General features: G+C 40.0%; 1 protein-coding gene across 11 annotated transcripts in view; it reads left to right on the plus strand.

The window, feature by feature from the left end:
• Positions 1–23,763, plus strand: part of LOC138165081 (ecotropic viral integration site 5 protein homolog) — a 219,197-nt gene that overhangs the window by 182,105 nt on the left and 13,329 nt on the right. For 7 of the 11 annotated variants that reach the window (XM_069093217.1, XM_069093224.1, XM_069093226.1 and 4 more), the window contains one exon: positions 6,219–6,317. The exons of 1 other annotated variant lie outside the window; for it this stretch is intronic. In XM_069093217.1, coding sequence (XP_068949318.1) covers positions 6,219–6,317 — 99 coding nt within the window. The remainder of the gene's footprint in view (positions 1–6,218; positions 6,318–23,763) is intronic. 3 more of the 11 variants (XM_069093218.1, XM_069093225.1, XM_069093227.1) reach the window with 1 other exon arrangement.

Genomic DNA, 23,763 nt, shown 5'->3' on the forward strand with positions numbered 1-23,763 from the left:
AAAAATGAGGCCTTTTGCAGAGAGCTCCCTCTTGTTCCCTCCTTTCATGTCACCGAGACGCCTCGCCAAGGCCAGCCCATGTCGATGTGCAGGTGGCCCCACTCCAGTCTGTCTGCTGCCCTGCTGCCTACAAACACGCTCGGGTCTCTCCCAGCCTCAGAGCATCCTCGCTCCAGCTGGCCAGCTCCCTCTTGCTAGTGACCCACAGGTTAAACCTCCTTCCCTCCTGCATTCTTCTTAACTCTCTGCAGCTTGGCTTCCACTCTCATTATTCACCTGAAACTGCTCTCCCCGAGGTGGCTGTTGATCTCTTGGTTGCCAAATGTAGTGGCTTTTCCCAAGCCTCACCCTTTCTGAGCCCTCTTGTCCTTGACTCTCTTCTTTCTGGGTTTTTGTGACAGTCCTTTCTCCTGCTTATTCTGCCTGCCCAGCCGATCCTTCTAGGATTCCTCTACTGGATCTTCATGCAGGTCATGCTGATGGTCATAGGTGTCCTTCAGGGCTCTGAGCTGGGTGCTCCCCTCTTCTCCCTCCCTGCGGTTTTACTGGGTGATCTCAGCAGTTCCCATGGATTCTGTTATCATCTCTGTGCTAATGATTCTACATCCTGCCCTGGATTCTTTCCCTCTTAGATCTCCACTTGACTTGAGTATCTCAGATCTCATTTCTGTATACATCTTAAATTCATCATGTCAAAAAAAAAAGAATTCATTATCTTCCCCTCCATTATCTCCCCTCTTCCAAACTTCCCTATTCTTATTGAAGGTTCTACTGCCCTCCCAGTCACTGCTTGCCACCTAGGTGTCATATCTTCAGCTCCTCCCCTCCACCCCTCCATTTCTAATCTGTTATAAAGTCCTGTCAGTGGTATCTTTATAATATCCCTTGTTCATGGCCCCTTTCCTCCTGACTCTGCTGCCACCCTGGTGTAGGAGTTTATCGCCTCACCCTGGACAGTGGCAGTAGCCTTCTAGCTGGTCTCCCTGTCTCAACTCTCTCCCTACCCTAGGCATCTCATCCCGCACTCTGCTGCCAAAGTGCAGGTCTGACCATGTCACCCCCTGCCCCACACACACGGCAGTCGCTGGCTTGTAGGCATGTCAGCGAGCATTTATAAAGCACCTGCCATGTGCTATTGGGGTGGACAAACAGCCATGTACGTATATACACAGACGGTAAATTGGAGTTAATCTCGCGGGGAAGGCACTGGATGGGGATGGAAAAGGTGGGGCCTGGGAAAGATCCATTGCACAAATTAGCATTTAAACTGAGTCAGGTACAGCTACTCCCTCCTCCCTCCCTCCCTCCCTCCTTCCTTCCTTCCTTCTTTCCTTCCTTCCTTCCTTCCTTCTTCATTGATTCCCTTGATATTCTTGGCCTTTTGTTCCACCGGTGGATTTTGTTACTATGTTTTCTAGCTCTATGGAGTGATCCTTTGGTACTGTGATTTGTATGGCACTGAATAAGAAAATTAATTTAGGTGGTATTGTCATTTGTATTATATTGTCTCAGTCTCTCCATTAGCAATTAGTATTTCTCCATTATGGTCAGTAAAAAAGCTCTTTTATTTTTCTGCATTTATTTGTGGGCTTTTTTCCCCAATGTGTGGTCAACTATTGTGAAATTGCTATGAACCGCTATGAAGTAGGTATACTTTTTTTCTGTTCATTCATTCTCCAGAGGACTAGCATGTCTAACTTTTCTAAAATTCTGTTCATCTCCCTAACTTCTTGTTTATTTTATGGTTAGAGTTATCTAAGTCTGTAAGGGATAAAATGGGGTCCCCCACAGTATAATTTTCACTGTTTATTTCTTCCTGTAACTCATTTAGCTTTTCCTTTTAAGAATTTGGATACTAGGAGTGGTTAGGTGGTACAGTGAATAGAGCACAAGCCCTGGAGTCAGGTGGATCTGAGTTCAAATGTGACCTCAGACACTTAACATTTACTAGCTATGTGCCCTCGGGCAAGTCACTTAACCCCAATTGCCCTGCCTTCCCCCCTCCAAAAACGCAAAATAAAAAGAATTTGGATACTGTGCCATTTGGTGTATATTTGTTTAGCATTATATTACTTTATCAACTATAGGACCTTTTAGCAAAATGTATTTTCCCTGATTATCTTCTAATTAGGTCTCTTTTTGCTTTTGCTTTTTCTGAGATCATGATTGCTACCTCTGCCTTTTTTTTGCATAAACTGAAGCATAATGAATTCTGTTCTAGCTCTTTATAGGATGAAAACTTTTTCTGTGTATCTTTCTGTTTCAGGTGTGTTTCTGAGAAACAACATATTGTTGGATTCTGTTTTCTAATCCATTCTGCTGTCCTCTTCTGTTTTATGGATGAGTTCGTCCCATTTGCATTCTCAGTTATGATTGCTAACTGTTCATTTCCTTCTTAATTGACTTGCCCATGATCACACAGCTGGGAAATATTAGAATTGTGTTTTGAACCTGCTTTCCACTATACCATCCTGCTTTTTGTCGGGCAGAGCATTTCTGCATGGTGGCTCACTCTGCTGAATTCCTGGGTTTGCTTCTCACTGGGTGATTCTTCCCTCACTTGCAGTCCTCAGTTAAGATACTGTTGTGTTAGGGACGGCCAGGTGGCTCACCAAGTAAGAGCACCAGCTCCTGTGTCGGGATGACCTAGGGATCAAATCCAGGCTCAGATTCTCAGCACCACACCCAGAAATAACTGGCCGTGCAACCTTGAGCAAGTTACTTAACCCTGATTGCTTTAAAAAAAAAAAAAAAAGATACTGTTGTGTTCATTCAGAAGGAGTGCCCTAGGACTGGCAGAAGCCTCCTAGTTCTGGTCCAACATCACCTTGGTTCTAAGGTCCTTTCACCTTCTGGGCAGGAAGTCAGAGAGGAAAACTCCTTGGTGGGAAACCTCACTCACATTCATGATGCTGGTCCAGTAACATTTCTCAGATCTTCATTTCTGCAGCTTAGGCTGTATCTAGCAGCAAACCTCTCTGGGGGTCAGATTTCCAGTTTTTTAAACTGGTCTAGTTATTCCTATTGGTTTGTGCACATGAGTGACTGGGGAAAAGGGACAGTCACCCTGAAAAGCGATCTCTTTGGGGCATGTCTCAGGTATCTGTGCTTGTACCTCTGCTGTTTAATATTTTTGTCAGTGTTTTAGCTATTCTCAGCAACACAGTGATCCAAGACAGTTCTGAGGGACATAGGATGAAAAATACTCTCCGTCTCCAGAAAAAAAAGTTGATGGTGTCTGAATGCAGATCAAGCCATACTTTTTCTTTACTTTATTTTTCTTGGGTTTGAGTTTTGATTTTGGTTTGGGAGGGGTGTTTGGGGGGGGGTAGGTTGATCTTGGTTTTCTTTTCACAACATGACTAATGTGCAGATATGTTTTGCTTAACTGCACATGTATAACCTATATCAATTTGCTTGCTTTCTCCTTGGAGAGGCAAGGAGGGAGAGAGGGAAAAAATTTAGAACTAAAAGTTTTAAAATGAATGCTAAAAATTGTTTTTACGCGTGATTGGGGGAAAAGCAAAAAATTAAAAATTAAATTTGGTCAGTGACTTGTATAAAGGCCTAGATGACATGCTTATCAGATTTATAAATGGCACAAAGCTAAGATACATAACTAACATAGATGATAGAATTGGAATCAGAAGAAAAAAACTTGACAGGCTAAGAAGATGAAATTCAATAGTAATAAATTTAAAGGCTTACACTTGGGGTAACAAAATAAAGTTTGTAAATGTGACATGAGAGAGGCATGACTAGACAGCTTTCCCCTGTACTCTGTTGGCCTGCCTCTGTGGGTCCATTTGGTCTCTGAGGCACATCCAGCCTCACAGCTTATTGGACCTCACACTAGAGCTAGAGGGCCTTGCTTAATTAGCATCTTAGAGTTAGCAGTAACAGCAGAGGTCATTTAGTCATAAGTGTTTTCAATTAACTGCCCCCCCCTTTAATAATAATAATAATATAATTCTGTAATAGAGAACTTTCAAGATGGTCCATTATATTTTTTACCATTTTTGTTTTATTCAAATAACCTTGGTTTTTCTATCAAATCCTGGCTTGTGTTTTCTTTGATGTAACAGTTTACCTATCATGTTCAGAAAACTTTAAATGGGGATTTTTAAAAACTCATATTTGAGTATTAAATGCTAGAACTCTGAAGCAGGTTGAGCCAAAGCTGAGCTAATGAATGTAATGATGGGCTGGCCTCTCTAGACCTTTCCCCTCAGTAGGAGGCACTGTATGTACCTAAGGAGTTGGGACTCAGAGGGCCCAGGTGGAGCTATGAAAGTTTGGTTTGGTTTGGGTTTTTGCCATAATTTCTACAGTGTAGGGAGCTTCCAATGAGAAGCTTCTTTTACCAGGGCAAATCAGTGCCTTTGTGATTGGCCGTGCTCATTATTAATCACATGCAATAATAATTGTGATACCATCTAAAATTTTACTTATCCTTCATCCTTGACAAAGGAAAGCTTATGCTTCATTATAACAACATGTTTCCCAAGAAGCAGCATAATGGAGTGAATAGATGGAGGACCCCAGCAGCATCAGGAGAGACCTGGGTTGGAATTCCTGCCTCCTGCCCTTACGAATTGTGTGACTGTTGACAAGGCACCCAACTTATTAAAGCCTCTAGTTTCCTTATCTGTAAAATAAGGTTAATCAATACCATCAGTACCTAGTTCACAAAGGTCTGGGGAATCGCAGAGATAATATAAGTAAAAGCAGTGAATAAATGTGAATTGAATAGTTGCTATTAAATCATAGCTATGTTTGTATCATTGTTTAGATTCCAGAATCCTGTCTGATGGCTTTTGCTAAATCCAACATAGAATATAACCTTGGAAAGAACAGCTCCCATCTTCTTTCTCTCATAAGAGACTGGTTTTGCTAATTTGAATGTTTGCTCTACTCTGTGCTCCTTAAGTAAAAATATTTCCCTAATTTGATGCTCGTTCCTCTCAGTCAGTAAACAAGTTTTTATTTACACCAGTCATTGCGAGGATGATAAAAAGAAAGGTCATCCATGGCCCAGCCCCTGCTTCCAAGGTGCTCACTTTCTAATGGGGGAGATAACATATAAATAATTATGCACATGTATGATATACACTGTAGATGGAAGTCAATCTCAGAGGGAAGTAGGGATGATAGAGGCCAGGAAATCTCACTTTTCAAAACCATATTGATCAGGCTTACGCTCAGGTGAAATTGAATTGACTCTTAGAGATTGTTAGGTGAAGAAAAAATGGGGCATATGCCTCTTGATAGCTGGTTTTCAGTTGGACAACAGCTGTGGTTGGTAGTTATATTGGGTATGTATGTACTGCTATTTGTGTACAAAGATGGTGCTACTTATCCACTGTCTATAGGAAATAGCCTTTGAATGTTGTGGAATCTTTAGATCTGATGACCTCTCAGTCTCTGATCCCATGAACTATCCTGTTGGTATCACTTGTGAAAATGCCCCATCTTGGGCACACATGGGAAGGAAGGGCCAGGCCGAAAGGCATTCGCCGTGGTCTAGTCTGTAGCTCTGGGCACTTTGGTCCCTGTTCAGTCTTTTTAAGGGGCTCCTATACCGAATACTACCAGAATTGACATGTCCTTCCCAGAGCAGTTTAGAATATTCTTTTCCCTTCTAGGTATAGACTTCACAAAGACATGTCAAAGGACTTTCCACAAGCTCACTGCATTGGTTCTTGGGGTTCAAGTTAGAGGATCACTTCTCCTTTTGAGAAGGGGGGACAGACTGGGGTCTCACTGATGCCTGAAATTCCAAGGGAGGGAACTCCCTCTGCTGATGCACATGGGTACTTGCTCTGAAGTTTAGGGCCTGAAAAGAGTGGCCTTTGGTGCCCAGTTCGTGTCAGACTCAGTCCTCCCCAGCTGCACTGGAGGCTTGCACAATTACTTAGAAATTTGTCAGAAAAAAAAAAAGAATTTAATTCTTTGACTAATTCAGTTACTCGATCTTTCTCATGCCTTTCTACGAAAAGATATGAAAACATCTGTACTAAAAGTTGTTTGGAAACAGTAAGTATCACTTCTTCAGCATGATAGTTTGGTAGACTGGATTTGTAGGATTTCAGGCGATGATATTCGAGTGACAGGATCTCAGTGACCTGATCTCTCTTCTCTAAAATGAGGTCATTGTGGTTCATATCCCTTGGGAATTGAGAAAACCTGTTCTAAGAGCTTGCTTTGTTGTCATCAAGCAGAAAGAAGAAGGGAAAGTTCAAGGGCAGCTTAATAAGTCGGACTCCGCCCAGTACATTCGGGAGCTGGAGGAGCAGATAGCGGAGCTGCATCATGAGGTGAGTGGGGGCTGACAGCCCCTCGTCCTCTGCCCAACCTCCACCTCCACAGTCTGAGCATCTTCATTCTTACTGATCACATTTTTTATGACTTTGAGGAAAAAGACCTGGTGTGCACCATTCATTATGAACCTAACTAGTATTTTTAAAGGTGATCTTGATGTTTAATGTTTGTTCCTTTAACAAGGATTTTTTTTTCAATGAATCTATTTAAACCACAAGTGGAGAATTTATGTTTTCTCAAATCTCTTAATCTTTCAGGAAGGAACTTACAACATTTAAAGTTATCTTATTTACAATTTTCATATCAAGTAGTTTTTGTTATATTTAGAAAATAACCTATTTTCTTACATGCAGATTCACAAGTCATTGTAATGACTCTGTAATGTCCTTTATGCCTGTAGAATAGATATATGGTGGGTGTTTACCGTTGGGGGCAGAGGGAAGTCTTCCTACCTCCGTCGCCTCTCTCCCCTTATGCTGGTATTACTGAGATTGCAAAAAAGGATACTTGCTTAATATCAGTTAACAGATTTCTTAGTATGTGAACACTTTTAAACTGACACCACCTTGAATCTGTGAAATTCTCAGGAAATTTTCAAGTATCTTCACTGTTACTGTGGTATTAACTTAGACTATTTGGATTTTCTTTTCATTAAAATTCAACATGTAAGGTTTTTGCTTCTACCATATAATTTTCAGTGTTTATAACTTTGTTAGTTTTTGGTTAGCAGGATATAGGTTGTATCATTTTATGTCTTAAAGATAGGTTTTTGTCTTTATATAATATTCCTTATTTGATTGTATCATATACTTTGTATGGAGTAACCATTTTGTTATTTTAAAATTACAGTAAAGAAAATAAAGTAATATCAGCTTACTATTACAGGTTTTGAAATTACAGATGCTTAAATAAAGCTCATTTGGCCCAAAAGTGAGGTTGAACTCTTAGGAACAAAAGCTTTCACATCAGTTTGCATTTAAAGGCTGAGAGACCTGCGCCCTTCCATTTTACAGGAAAGGTAAACAATCTTGGACTTTCTTGGATGGATTAAAGAGTAATTACAAAGATAGAATTCTAAGGTAGAATCTCTTAAATTTGGAATCTTAATAGAAAATGCTTACTATGAGATTTCTGTCTAGAGCTACCTCCTGCTATGGAGACAGCAGGATAGTGCAGTCAGAACATCACTGACCATGGAATCTGGGGCCTGGGCCAAAGTCCTGGCTGTCCTTTGTGATATGGGGCAAGACACTGAATCTCTGAGCCTCAGCCTCCTCCTGTGTAAAATGGGGAGAACGAGTCTCACTCTGTGTTTCTATCTCAAGGTTGATATGTGGATCAAATGAGACAGATTGCAGATGAAAGTGCCTACCAGGGTCAAATCTAACATCAGTGTAAGTTCTTCAGGGCCTTGTAACCAGTTTACAGGGTATTTGGACCCTTTGCTGCTTTTCCTCTCCATTGTTGCTTTCTTTGGGACCTTTCTTTGCTTCTAAATATGACCCTCAGAAAGAAAAGCTGGAATTGAAATTAGCATTACTTGTTGGTTCAGTAGCAGTGAAAGGTAAAACAACTTTTTTTTAATATTCTCTGAGTTTTAGAATAATTGAAACATAATTCATTTTTGTAGAAAACTCTCAAGTCATATGTGAGTTAATCTAATTAGCGACTATGCTTGTTTCTAATACTGTAAAGTAAAAATTTTAAAACATATGCATCTAGAGCTTTGGGTCTGAAGAGGTAGAGGAAAACGTAATTATTGGATTACCACACATGAGATTTGAGGGACCCAGGATGTTTTATTTAAAAAAAATAACAAAACCCATAGCCATTTGGATGGCACTTCTTAGAACCAGTTTCTGAGTTGGGCATGCTGGCACACTCCTGGCATGCCTCCTTCTGGAGAAGGGGCAGTGTGCTCCCTGAGGAGGCAGATCACCCTGATGCAGTAAAGGAGCATGCCAGGCAGCAGTGGCTTCTGGCCCCATGAGGCAGTTGTACGCTGGGCCCAAGCAAAGTAGGGATACCCAGGCTTATCCCACCAAAAAGTCAGGGCCCGCTTTTATCTTGTGGCCACAGCTCAATGAGAACACTGTTGATTCTCTCCTGTGGTTTGGAGGCTACCTTCAAGTCAGCAAACTGTAATAATGGGAGTATACTGGAAAAGCTTGAAACTTGGTCATCTCTTCTCTTACATTCTGTTTAACTCCAGTAATGGGAAAATTCATTACTTTAAGAGGCAACTTGTTCTTTTTTGATAGTCATAGGAAGCTGTAAGGCAACATAAGTCATACAAAAGACATATAACCCTGCTCATTAGATGAGTATTTATAGTTGGGAAGATCCAGGCATGAGGTCTGACTATGAAACATTGAGGTGGGTGGTCATGCAGCTTGGGGAAGCAGTTTCAGGATACCTTGTACATAGCCGTGAAAAAGTTAGTGAGCTAGATCACACGACAGCTGTACAGAAAAGGAGCAGTATGTAATATGCTGATTGAGAGAGCAGGATGAATTTGGAGGACAAGGTAGAACATTGGGAAAAGTTCTGAATTGGCAAAGAAACCAAGTAGGGTGGTACCGGTACCAAGAAAAGGTAAGCCTGGAAGCAAGAGAAGATGGTATATACCCTGTTTATTTAATCCCCGGAGGGCAAGGACTGCCCTTTTTCTCTCCAGCACAAGGCCTTGCATACAGTAGACACTTAATATATATTTCTTCACGTAACACACACAAACAAAAACTAGCCATGTGACCTTGGGCAAGTTGCTTAACCCCATTTGCCCTCCCCCCAAAAAAATATATGTGTGTGTGTATATATATATATTTCTTTAAGTTGATTGCTGAAATTAAAAGAAATGAAAATTGGAATAACTCCTTATCTTCATATGTCAGTGAATAAATGAAAAGTAATTCATCAAATACTTAAAATATTCTAAGCACTGGAGTTAAAAATACAAAAGCAAGACATCCCCTCAAGGAGCTAACAATACATATAAGGTCTGAGGATGTTTGGGTCACACAGAGATGGTGAGTGGACCAGCAGGGCAGTTGGATGACTCTCCTTTTCCAGAAGCAATGGTTTGGTCAGTTTGATTACAAGAGGGGGGTGGAGGAAGGAAAGAGAGAGCCAGTGCCAGTGAGAGGAAGGATTTCTAGTTTCATCAGTGTGTCTGCCTCATCTACCAATATAACCTATTTACAGCTTTGGAGATGATCTCTGAGTATTGCAGTGTTCAAAAAACTCCTGCCTCTGTGACCCACCCTGGGGGTGAGGCTCTCCAGATGGGCCAGGTGGTCCTCTGGCCCCAGACATGCAGTGGGGCATGGGCACGGGCATGAGGTCCATCCCCAAAGCCCTTCTCCACTGACACAGCCTGCAGGAGCTCAGTCACCTCTGCCAGAGCCGCTGTAAAGCAGTGAGGTTCAGAGTTGGAAGGATCCCACATGTACATAAAATACGGAAACCTCATTGTTTGCTGTCAAGCTGAGCATCCCCATAGAGGTATGATTTTGATAAAGGAGATTGAAATGCACAGCAGAGTTCTCTACTTCCTTTTTTTTTTACTCTGAAATAACCATTTAGAGTAAAATCTTGCTTCCAAGAAATTATTTCTGTTATGTTTGGCCAAACGTTGAGTTTTGTGTCAACAACATAAGCATGCATTATTCTTTCAAACTTTTCAAAAATATTTCAAGTCCTCTAACAGTGGATGATTAGTCTCTTAAATCCAAAGTATTACTTACCGAGGATTTTTTAAAGACTGTTTTATAGTTCACAGTGCATAGTAAGCACTTAATAAATTCTAGTTGATTTGTTTTTCTGATCAGATGTTGATATGTTTATAAGTTTCAGGTTTTTCACTAATTAAAAGATTAAAAATGTCAAGCCCCAACAGCCTCTTACCCCCCCCAACCCAAAGTATTGATTCCTGTGGATTTATGACTAAAATCACTACTTCCTGCATCAATGAAATGTTACAGGCTGCTTCTTAGGGGGGAAAAAATGCATCATTTGAAGGGAATGTGTGAGTTCTGAGGAAATTTTGTTTCACAATGGAAAAAGAGAATAGTGTTTTCTAATCTCTCTGGTTTTATATTTGCACTTACCACTAGAATTGGCGAGAGCCTTTGAACTTCGGCTTGGAAAGTGTGTTGAAATGTCTTGAAATGTAAGTGCTCTCTTTCTCGATGTGACCTGTTAGTGGCCTCAGTTTTATCTGCACTTCTCCAAATGCTGAAGGAAACGTTGAGACAAACTTGCAAGTTCATCTTCCTGGAGATAGGACCATGCCTCGCATGTCGGGCTGACCACAGCCACTCACTTTGTGCATGTGTGACATGTCTACAAAGATGAAATACCTACACCCCTATTGTACACCTTAGAGGTGACTGCGATGGTTTGATTACCCCCCGCAGATCTGAGTCAGAATTAAAATTCTTGTCTGAAGCTTGGCACAACATATCAGATTATTTAAATTAAATTTATCAACACACCACTGTTATTCCTGGGGACAGATTTCAGAAGATGACTTGCTACCTTTTATTCTAGGTATAGGCTAACATCTCCATTCTAGAATAACCCTTTTATACTCTAAATAGACCAAGAGTTCACAGAAGCAGTATGGACTAGTGATAGAGAGAAGCCAAGGGAAACCAGCCTGACTTGGAGCCTTGCCACTGCCACATCCTGGTTTTGTGACTCTGGGCAGATCCTTCAACTTCTCAGGCAACCATCTAAAAACTCTAAAGTGCAGCAAAGATGCCAGCCTACACTGGCAGAGGATTTCCTCACTGGGAGCTTCCTTTTCCAGTAATCATAGGTCCAGTTCTTATCCCAGTACCAAAAATTAAATAATTTTTAAAAATATACACATATTTTTTTTCATTAAAATGGAAATAAATGGACTTGCATTTTTTTCATGCATGCCACTCCCTTAGAAGGAGAGGGACAGTGTAATATTAGTGGACAGAAGAGCAGCCTTAGAGACAGGAATATCTAGAATCAAATCCACAAGCCCATCAGTTACCCTCTGACCCCAGTCCATTCCCTGAGAATTCTATGTTAGAAGCTGCCTTGCAAAATGTAGAAGGAATTTTCACACTAGAAGTCCCGCCAGACTGCTGAAAGTCGTTCTGATGTGCCCCGTGCCACCAGGGCATATTACTAGCATGTAACTAGCCTTTAGAGTTGTGCTGCTAAAACCAGCAACTTGTGTAGAGAGTTAGTGCTGAACTGGCTCTCGAAGGCAGGGAGAGACTTGAGCAGAGGAGACGACAGGATTGTAGGGTTAGAGGTGAAGGGGGCCCTCAAGGTCACCAGAAAGGACACTGGATTTAGAGTCAGGAGTCTGGCTGGGCCACTCAGTATTTCGTGACCTTAGGCCCATCGTGTCATTTCTCTGGGGCTCTGTTTCCTCATCTGGTTGTGTTTTGTTGTTGTTGTCGTTGAAGAAAGAGATACGGACTAGAGAAGCCTTTCACAAGTTCCTTCTAGCTTTGAATCTGTGATCCAATGGCTGAACCCTACTCCCTCTCATTTTATGGATCCAGAAACTGGGTGAAGTCCTTTGAGCATACAGGAGGAGGGTGCCATGGGAAGAAGGCAGAGAAAAAATGAAGGACAGAGAGTAGAAATATAGAGTGCGTGTGAGAGGAATGAAGTGATCAGAAGATTTCACAGTCAGCAATATAAAGGATGGCCTGGAGAGAAAATAAACTGGAAATAGCCTTTATTGGAAAGAAATGAAAATATAAATGGAGTTTTCCTACTAATTCATGGTTCACCACAATTTAATGCCCCCCCAAAAAAATCTGAAATTGTAAATGCCTCCCAAAACTTCTTTTCACATTACTTCCTTTCAGTTGAAAGAAAACCTTTTTTTTTTTTTTGGTATCAGTCAAGCACCATATGACAGACCCTCCATTTCTCTCTCTCCTCCAGGAGAACATAAATAAATCAGCTTTAACTAATTTCTGGACTATACAACCAACCAGACTCTCCATTTTTAATTTCCTTCATATTGATAGTGTAAAAAAAAAAGAATGGGAAAAATGAAGGTCCTAGAGGAGAGAATGAAAACAGGTCTCCTCCCTCTTAGCAGAGAAAAGGGAGCCTGCTAGGACAGAAGATTGTATACATTGTTAGACATAGTCTTTTATCTGGTGTCTTAATTGTTTTTCTTTGTCATAAGGGGAAATTCACTTAGCAATGGGAATGGAAAATTTCTGTGCTCTAAAGATTAAAACATTATTTATACACACACATTTATTTAAGAGCTACCAAAAAAAATAATGAGAATATTTTTATTTGTATAAGATGAGAGTTTTCATTTCCATCTCAGTTAATGTAATCACACAGAAGGCTCAGACATCTTTGAATCAATAAAAAGTAAAGTAGATGTGAATAAGTCCTTTATCAATTTGAAAGGATCATGGGGGCTTTGGGTCATTGGATGATGATACCCATAATGTATCTTGTGATTGGCTGAGTCAAACATTCCTCTGGACCTATATTTAACATAGCAAGTTAGTTTGGAATAACAATTCCAGTATCAGTCAGTCCACTGCTGATAGATTTCAGCAGTGATGGAGTCCTGGAAGAGAATTAAGCTCTGAGGGGAGAAGAAAGGAAGAAAATTCTTTCTTTCTGCTTCTTCTTCTCTTTCTTCACCTGTCTCCCTCTTCCTCTCTCTGGCCCTCATTGACCAGATGATGTCTTTGTGAAGTTTAAAAGATCAGAGAGTTACACATTGGTCCGGTTTTAGCAGTATTCACAGGAGCCATTATCAGTGTGACTGGAGCAGACAGACTAAAGAAGGCCTAAATGGATGAGTGGATAGACAGACAGGTAATCTTCATCAGGAACTGAGAGACAGACCCAAGAAAGACAAATGTATTACTCTGCAAGGAGCCCAGCAGAGAGCTACACCTAAGGAAAACATGAGGACTCAAAGAAGGGAGAAATGGACTTCTGGTAACCTGGAGCTGGGAGTTGTCTTTGGGCCCCAGGTGCTTTCTAAGTTAAAAGCCCACTCTCCCCACAGACGTTGCACGTACAAGTTTGGGGGGATGTTTCTCTAACAACTGCCTTTGCCATGCCACCTTAGTAAATATCCTTTCTAAAAGTTACTTAACTCTGGCTGATAATAATTGGGTAGCATACTGGGTGGAGGCTCATGAGTACCGGTATTAGAAACTCCAGTAACCCTTTAGGTCTAGTCCTAGAAGCCCAAAAGGAGAAATAGTAACAGAGGCCTTCTGGGAACTCCACCTGACAGTTCAAGTAAGAATTAGGGAAGTGGCCCTGGAAGAGAATACGATATGTATTATAAGCAGAATTCTTCTGTCTCTGATTCCCACAATGTGACTAGATAGCCATCAATTTTCTAAGTTATCAAAATGTTCAGAATGAAGCAAAAATTGTCAACTTGATCATGATTTACAAGCAAATTTAAAGTAGTATATTCTAAGCTGTTTAAAGAGCTTGAAAATGTGTTTTTATAAAATAATAGTATTAAATATAGAAAACATGCACACATGGGATAAGAACATGCTGTCAGTCACTGTTGAACTTTTCTTATAAAATTAAATTTTATATACTTTAAAAACATAGTGTTTGGGAACAAAAGCTACCATGACTGTGTCTCCAAAGGTTTATTCTCATTTTCATCAGTATTTAATGTTGTAGTTTCTTGTAGGTGATTGTTTGAAGTGAGGCCTGTTTTCTTCTTTGTTCTTATGGAGTTGGGGAGATCAGTTGCTAATTATGAATGTTGATGCTACTACCAGAAATTTCCTTAGCCCTGGACCCAAGCTATGGTTCCTGCATTGCCTTCAATTAGTCTTTGAACCTTGGGCAAGTTACTCTGGGCTTGTTTACTCTTTTGCAAAATGGGAACCCATCCACACACCCTTCCTTTGACCTTACAGGGGAGGGCATTTTTGAAATTATACAGTAAGTATTGCATTTATTTTATCAGAAATCTTCTGTTACTTGTATCAGCTGGAAATTTTAGGAATTGAATTTGAGAATATAAAAGTACTAGAAGCATTTCTGAAACTTCTTAAGTTTTTATGTGGTGACAGTTCTTCTGGCATCTGCCAGTTAAGGTAAAATGTCTTTATTTCTGGGTTGTGTACATAATTTATTGCCACCAAAAAGGATGAAAAGAAAAAGTCCTTCAGACAAGACAAAATGACTTTCCTTAAGCTTTCTATATTTCCTACTAATTGAAGATGGCTTAAGAAAGAATTGAATGAGATAAGACTTAATTCTCTACATCCAGTTACAAATAGAGTTGTTTGATTATTGGCCTCTCTGGTTCTCGGAACCCCTTTTTTCTCTCAATTCAAACTGAATAGTTCCATGTTGCTAGTTTGTATGCTGCCTTTGTTTTCTGTTAGATCTTAACAAAACTCAAGGGTGTTACCTCCGTTACAGGAGTGGTATCCAAGATTAGAGTTGACATTCTTACCCATAGGCTCTATCAATAGACCACACACTACCTCTGGAGGCAGAAATAAGGTCCAGAAATAGTGGTTTCTCTTTGTAGTTATGGATTGTTTTTAGAACCTATTTAGAAGCATCTAATTCTTTTGTGTTGATGCTTCAGAAACTCAATAAATTCCTCTGTAAACCTAACAAATTGTTCTAAGTAGTCACTGCTAGCTTTCTCTTGTTATAAAAGCTTAATAGCTAAAGAAAGCTGTTTAGTTATATAGTTTTGTAGCACATTCCAAGTGCTTTTTACCCACAAAATCTTGTGTGTATAGTTTTAAAATGAATGTTTACCGTTTAATCCAAATGATTCAGAGAATTCTACATGTATTTCTTATCGTTAGATAAGGAAACATTCTATGACTGCTATTCCTGATTACCTGAAATATTAACTTCATGCCCTCAATAAACAGTATAATTTAATTGTATGAGATATTCTTTTTTCTTTTCAGAATACAAGTACTGTATAGAAAATCAGTCAGTCAGCAAACATTTATTAGCTGTCACTGTGCCAGGCATCAAGCTGAGCATTGGGAATGTAGAAGCAGTGCTTGCCCTCAGGGAGCTTGTTCTCATAGGGAAGGCAGGGCATGAAAAGGTCCCTGGCATGAGGGCTTCATAGGGAAAACCAAGAGGGTAGCCTGGAGAGGAGGGAGACACAGCTTCCCTGGGCACCCTCCTTCCATTCAGGCCACCCAGTGGGCAGGAGAGGCTGCAGGGGTGCAAGGGGTATGAAATTCTTACCTGGAGGTTTATTTTTTATTCATTTTGCTTTTTGGAGGGCAATTGGGGTTGACTTACCCAGGATCACACGACTAGTTTTTGTGATAAGTGTCTGAGGCTGGATTTGAACTCAGGTCCTCCTGACTCCAGGGCCGGTGCTCTATTCACTGCGCCACCTAGCCACCCCTACCTGGAGTTTAAATCATAGCATTTTGGAACTAGGAGCCATCTTAGATGTTCTCTAGTTTGTCTTTCATTTTTCTGATGTATGAACTTAATGTTTAGATTGGTTAAGTGACTTGCTCAAGGTCATGTAGCTAGATAGGGAACCCCTCTTCAGTATTCAGGAGCACTCTCAAAGGAGAATCCCAATTTGATTGAACAGAAATCCGCTGTCACTCATCTTCTTTGCCTTTCTTTTAGAGGCAGACCCTGGACTTGAGGTCACTCAAGACTGGGATCTGTCGGACCTGACCCTTCAGATTCTGCTCCAGTTTCCCGTGGATGCTACTTAGATTCCTAAGCTTTTCTGTTAGAGTGGTTGATATGGGGAAGGATGTTTCTGAGCCTTTGTGTTTGGTATCTCCAGAAACGTGTAATGAGGTAAAAATCAGAACTCTGCAATATCCACATGGCCTCTAGAAAGAGGGATGGAAATGAGTTTGGGCTGTTAAGGAAGTTCTTTCTCTGATCAGCGACAGGACATCCAGCAGTTGCCTCTGAAAGTTGGCATCTCTTCTGCAAGATTTTGTCCATTCCTTTTCCTTCTCTTTCAGCAAATTGAGTTCTTCAAATATTGATTAGGTACCCAGTCTGTGCTAAGTGCTGGGGATTCTAAGGCAAACTTGTCCTCTAGGAGCTTACATTCTTCTGGATTTTCCCTGGCCCTAAGTACAGAATACTGTCTCGAACCCATTCCAGCTAATGAGTCTTAGGTTCTAGCTGCCACTTATTCTACATGTCCTGTTTTTTCACAGGCACCTTAAGAAACAAGCAAGATGTTAGAGAGACACTGTTTGACAAATGACGGATCACAGTGCTGTGCACTGTAATTGTAGCCCCTTCCTGCTTTAGATAAAAAGTGATGTTGATGTCCTTCAGGTAGAAATGTTTTGGAATGCTAATGGGGTCAGGTGTTAGGGAAACTCACATTGAAGGGCTCCCAAATAGGAGGAGGGCCTGGCACCTCTGGAGCCAGAGGGAAGGAGAATGGCCCAAAGCATCCAAAGCTGCAGGTTGGGAGCCTTTCCAGCTGGGGTCAGTTACAAGGGGCATGGAGTAAGAAAAGGAGTGTATCAGGTATGACAGCTTTTCAGGTTTCACAGTGACGGATGCACTGATTGAACCTCGACATCTTCTAGCCATGCTGCTCCCACTGTACCCTCCCAACCGGATCTCCAGAAACCAAGCCATTCTAGAGCTAAACCTCTGTGCTTGGAAGCCCCCGTGTCAAGGTTCTTTTATCCTGGATACCCCTGACCATCCTTCTGCCCCACTTTCTTTCTCACTACTTTTTGTTCTGAGAACACTGATCAAATCAGAGAAAAAGATACGTGAAGTGACTTTAAATGCACAAATAGATGTATTGCGAAGTACATGATAAGATAAAATATAGACTGAGTCCTTAAATCATTAGAGGGCAGGGGAGTAGGCAGCCTTGGCCATGAAAGACTTCCTGAAAAGGATTAACTGATCCATTATTTAAAAGAAAGAGTGGAAGGGTCCAGGCTGGCAGGAAAGGAGGTAGGCTTTCTAGATAGCGACCATAGTCTGTGTACAGGCAGAGTGTGGAAAATGATGCAGAGACAATCGAGGCCACAGCTTCCTCCCAGAGGACTAAGCACCGCCCCTTGCCCCTTCTCTTTGTAATCTTACAGCATAAACCATGGGTCCTGAAGGCTTAGGAAGAAGAGAATTGAGTTGGGCACAGCCCTGGGAGTGCTGAGGGCTAAAGCATAGCTTTTCCTGCTTTTTAGAATCCAGTACCCAGGCAGTTAATTGCTTTTGAAAGCTGAGGATGAGCTTCCCTGCTGTTCTCTGACCCTCAAATATTGAGACCACTATTATCATTTTAAGTAAACTTTAGCCTGGGTTTAATGTTCCAATGTAGCCTCTTAGATAAATGCCTATGCTTAAAAGAAATGAATGTATTGAGAAAAAATCTAAAATAAAGTGGGGCATTATTTAATCAAATTTTAAAACCTAAAAAAGACATCTGAAAAGTGCTTTTAATTCATCTCACCATAATCTTGGAGATCAAAACCAATATAAGTAAATACTATCGATGTCCATTTTTTAAAGTTTTCACCTTAAAATGTTCTCACTAAGTCATCTCATTTGCAACCTAGTACCCACTAGACTGTATTTCTCTATAGCATGTCATTAAGGGAATAGTTAATGGACATCTTGAAAAGGAAGTAGTAGTCACCAAGATCTGTACTAGCTTCACCAAGATCAGATGATTCCGCAATAGATCTGAGGAATGCCATAGATATAATTTACTTAGATTTTAGCAAAACATTTAACATTTTTTCATGGAATTATTGGGAACATGGGTCCAACCATTCTGAAAAGCAATTCGGAATTTACCCAGAGGTGACAAAAATTCCATACCCTTTGACACAGAGATTCCAGTAGTGGACATAAACCTGAAGGAAATAAAAGACAAAGGAAGGAAGGAAGAGAGAAAGAAAGCCAAAATATTTATAATAGCACGTTTTGTGATAGGTCTTCGATTGTGGAATGGCTAAACAAATGCTGGTTCATAAATACTATGGAATATTTGCTGTAAGAAATGATGACTATGAAGAATTCAGAGAAGCATGGGAAAACTCATGTAAGCTGATGAAGAGTGAAATAAGCAGAACTAGGGTGGACTAAAACACTGTAAATCTTAGGAACAACAGCAAAACAAGCAAGCAAGCGCACAAACAAAAACCCTAATGCCTTGCAATTATAATTATTATGTGACCAATTATATATTGTAATGATATAAAAATATTATTATAATGATATTATATATAATAATTATCATATAAAGAACAACTGAAAGAATGCATCTGCCTTCCTTGACAATTGGGAAAATGGGTATGGGATAATCTTTATGGAATATATGTGTTTGATTAGTTTTGTTGAACTGACTTTTTTTTCTTTTATTATTCCTTGATATAATAGTAAATATGCTAGTAAACTGTACTGTAGGGAAGCAGGAAAAGATAAACTTAAAAATGAAAGTTAAATAAAGACAAAAGATAACCAGAACAATTTTTAAATCCTTCTGAACAAGACAGAGACATGAGCTAGAGAAAAGTAGAGTTAAAAAAAAGAAAGAAAAGTGAAACTGTTTGGATGGCTAGAGCCAATTGATAGAGCATCCCAGGGATCTGTGTTTTTTTTAACATTTTTATCAGTGATTTGGATAAAGGCATAGATAGCGTGCTGGATGTCTGGACCTAAATACATCTTGATAGGCTAGAACATTGGGCCAGAGCTAAGAGAGATAGATGTAATAAAGATAAGTGTAAGGTTGTGATTTATGTTAAAAAAAAAAAAAACTTCACAAAAACAAAGATAGGTGAGGTGTAGCTAGCCAGTGAGTCTTAAAAAAAAAAAAAAAAACAATTATTTTTTTAAAAACTATAGAGGTTTTTCATTATCAGTGTGACATCACAGCCAAAATCCTGAATTTATTTATTATTAGGCTACATTCCCAAATTAGACCACACCTGGACTATCATGGGCAGTTCTAGATGCCATGTATTGGGGAAGAATGTTAAAAAACTGGAGAGCATCCAGACGCCAACAACAATGGTGAAAGACCTGAAATCATGCCATGTGGGGATTGAGTATAGGACCTCAGAATGTTTATCTAGGGACCTGGCAAAGCTTTTTTCAAGTATTCAGAGGAATGTTGTGGAGAAGAGAGACTAGATTTGTTCTGCCAAGTCTCAGAAGGCAGAGCTAGAAACAATAAACATATCTCAGCTTCATGTGGAGAAAAATTGCCTAACAATCAGAGCTATCTGAACTTGAAATGGACTGCCTTGTGATGTAGCGGGTTCCCCCCTACTGGTGGTTTTGAAGCAAAGATTGTTTGATCACTTGACAGGCATGTGGTAGAGTGGATTCTTACTCAAGTATTTTTGGGGCTGGATGGCTTGGGAAGTCCCTGACAACCCTGAAAGTCTGTGATTGCATGAGCTTCTCCTCAAATCCTGTCACTTTCCAGGGTTCTTCCGTCGTGGACATGAGCTTCCACTCTCTCACAGACATTTACCTAACTGATGGCAACTAACTCTAGACCCAAGGGCTAAACCAAGAATTACAAAGCATCTGGCTTTAAAATTCTGTGCTCTTTCTATCATTAATTTTTAAAGTAAGTCTTACTGATCCCCTTTGTTTCTGGAAACACTCCCTTCCCTCATAATAAAGAAAAACAATGAGGCAAAAATACCCAGCACCGTGACTGCCTGTCTGACGGGGTCCACAACATTCCGCCTCTCTGCTCCCGTGTGTGATTATCATTGTACATATTTTAATTCTGGTTCTGCTTATTTCTTCTGCATCTGTTCATGCACATCTTTCCTCGTGTTCCATGCTCTCCATTGTCATTTCCTACTGCACAGTTCCATCACCTTACACATGCCGCAGTTCACCCATTCACAATCAGTCGGCACCAACTTTGTTGCCAATTCTTTGCTGCCATAAAAAGTGATGCTGTTAATATTTTGGTATGCATACATTGAACCTTGACTTCTACTTTTTACCTCCTTGTAGTTTATACCCATAATGGAATCCAGGCATGGGCCACTTTTTTTGGCAGAGTTTCAAGTTGATATAAAAAATGATTGGACCAATTCACATTTCTACCAGCATTCGTGTGTCTGCCTTTCCAAAGCCCTCTAACATTTAATGTTTGAGGTTTTTTGTCATTTTTGCCAGTCTGCAGAGGATGCAATGAAATCTCAGAATTTTAATTTGCATTTCAATTATTTGTGATTTGGAATATGTTTTCCTATGGTGATGTATAGCTTGCAGTGCTTCTTTTGAAAACTATTCCTATCATTTGACCTATTATCCATTGGAAATGACTCTCGGTCATGCATATTTGTCTCAACTCCTTGCATTATCTTGGATGTCAGACTTATATCAGTGGCATTTGATAAAAACTATAACCCATTCAACGGTTTATCTTATTTCTGTATGCATTGATTTTGTTCATGCAGAAACTTTAAAATTTTCTTCTTTGTTTTTTACGATCAGCTCTATTTCATGTTTGGTTAAAAATTCTTCCCCTAGTTGTGATTGGTTCCTCGTTCTGCTCTCATTTAATTTTTTTTAACCATATAACCTTTTAAGATAAAATTTTGACATTTTTGTTTTTTACATCACCAAAATTTCTCCCACTGTCTCATCCCCTGGAAGCTAGAAAATGCATTAGATAGAACATTGGGCCTGGAGTAAGGAAGATCTGAGTTCAAACATAGTCTTCAACACTTACTAGCAGTATAACTCAGCAAGTCGCTTAACCCTGTTTGCCTCTTCTGTAAAATGAACTGGAGAAGGAAATGGCAAACCACTCCAATATCTTTGCCAAGAAAACCCCAAATAGGATTGTGAAAAATCAGAAATTCTGTAGACCATTTAGAGCCTCAAAATAATGTCTTTTTCCTTGACCTTTTAAAAACATGCTGGGGTTCATATTCCTTTTGAGGATCTGGTGCAGAAGATTTTAATAAAGCAGAGTTCAGTGGTGACTTGAACATTTCCTCTGTCTTTGTAATTTTGGTAACAAAGCAGTTTACTGAAAATACTGCTTTTGCCTTAAGCTCCTGGCCTATAGCATACAGTAAAAGGCATTTCTGCATATTAAAAAAAAAAAAACCCAGACTCTTATAAAATACCCCCCACACACACACACTTAAACACACATCTTTTAGAGAGGACTTTAAGTTTGGAAATGGTAGAACATTTAGGAAAAAAAGAACTTTTCTTTTATTCCAAATAACTTATTCAGGGGGGGTAAACAGTCACTGTTTTAAACGTCATTCAACTTGCATTGGCATTCTTCCCAAATGGATTAGTTTGAAAATGTGCTTTACTCCAACTACTACTGTCATTGAACAGACCTTAGTCAGATCCACAGTTAGCTCTCAGATTTACAAAAACGAAGGACTTCAGAATGTGGTTGAGAGTGTTCAATGCAGTAAATCATGTGCTTTTCACGCACCCTATCTCACAGATGCAGTTGGACATGAGATAATCAGATTTTTACTCCCCACAAACAACAGTCATGGAAGGCCAGTGGAGAGCCAGAAAGTTGCTCTTCTAGAACTCGTCAGAGACCAAGAGTTGCTTTGCTGCCTGTCTGATTTAAGTGGTTGTGGTCAGTCTGAGGAACCTGTGATATGATAAGATAGCATTCATAAGGTCATGTGGTTTACAAGCACCCAATCTTAACACAGCAGCCTCTAAGCGCCCCAGGATGGAGGGGAGGGAGAGGAACACAAGCCTTGCATGTTCAGAAGCTTATCTTGTGGTTCAGTGACATCAAGTATGTTTTCTTTCTGAAAATTCTGTGTATCAGGATTTAGATTCTTATTGTATACGTTGAACTCATAAAGTTTACTCCTTTAACCTGTGAAAAATACTGCATTTTTGTCTCCAATCATTCTTTAATATAATGAATGAATAATTTATTAAGTACGCACTATGTGCAAAGAAAGCCCTGTGCTAAGAGCTTAGTATAACCCATAGAGAAGAAAGATGATCTTTGCTCTGGAAGGGCACCCAGTCTAATGGGGGAGACGACCCATAGGGAAGGTACAGGTCCTGTGGTCCTTGGGGTGCAGCAGCCGCAAAGCAGATAGTCATGCCTCTTCTTTAGTGTTTTTCCATTGATAAAATCATATCAGAAAATAATATGAATAAATAATTATTAAAGCTTTTATCCTAAACCTTTTCTGATTATTGGTCATTTCCAATGTTTCTCATATCTTTATCTGTGTACATTTGAAATTTAACACCAATTGGTAGTCGTGCTGGTATTGTTGGAGATAAACTAGATACTAGATGTCAGTGAACAGCTCAAATGAGTGTTTAAAATTAACAGGAACCATATATGAGAAATACTGAGTTTTGCTTTCCAATAAAGAGAACATTATAATTTCCCTTGTTTTCTATCTGGCCACACATATTGTTTTGGGGTTTTGGTTTTGGTTTGTCTTGGGGGTTTTTTGCTTTAAAAAGTTATTGCCTAAGATTTTAGAATATCTTTCTTTTAAAAAATGCTTTTTAAAAATAGAATAATTCTCATGTGGCCAAATAGATAAAGGCAATCCTTCGTGAATGCTGAGAGATGGACCCATTGCCTGTTTTCTCTAAGTAATAAAAGTGGCATTCCTGTCTGAAAAACATGTAAAAAAGATTCATGCTCCTAAGGGAGCTTGAGAGTGGAACTATGCAAATTCCAATGGTGGAGTACCACATAGCCCCACAATGAAACTGGGCCCCTGCCTCTCCCACAGTCTCTTCACTCAGTGCAGCCCAGAGAAGCTTAGCTCTGTGTGTACAGCTGAATTCAGGAGTGATCATCACACGTTCTCATCAAAAAGATGGCACTCCTCCAGTGGTTGAACTTGAAACGTTCACATAGATATGGTGCCTACACGAGACTGTGATAACATTAAGTTTGTGCCACAGTCAGCTTCCAGTCCCTGCTCTGTGAGCAGACTCCCAAATAAGGGGATTGGACTAAATCATCTTTAAAGGAGCTTCCAGATGGGAGATCTGAGGTTTTGTGCATTGCACATTCTGTTTGGCAGCATATTTTCACATCTGTTTTGTCATTTTATCATAAGGGGCAAGTAATATCAATAAAATAATCAGCAAATACTGTGAGCACCTAATATGCACACAGTACTCTTCCAGGAAATAAAGAGAGGGATAAGACATTTTACCTCCCAAGGAAAAGGAATGGACTGGCCAGGAAAAGCATTTATTAATGCTTTTCATATGTCTATTAAGCATTTAGTTATTTTAAGTAAGTAGCATTTCATTCCCCTTAAAGGAGATGGCTCAGCTGCCGGGCTGTTGGAAAGTCCTGGTGCATACCAGCCTCCTGTGATCTTAGGACCCAGGTGACACGAATGGCCCTGGCTCTGACTCCTGGGAAGGGGGTATTAGGCCCAAGGATCCAGGTGGAGAAAGTAGCTCTGGGTT

Source organism: Petaurus breviceps, unplaced genomic scaffold (assembly GCF_028583685.1).
Source record: "Petaurus breviceps papuanus isolate PSGF00001 unplaced genomic scaffold, PetGlider_PUasm1.0 207, whole genome shotgun sequence".
Taxonomy (NCBI): domain Eukaryota; kingdom Metazoa; phylum Chordata; class Mammalia; order Diprotodontia; family Petauridae; genus Petaurus; species Petaurus breviceps.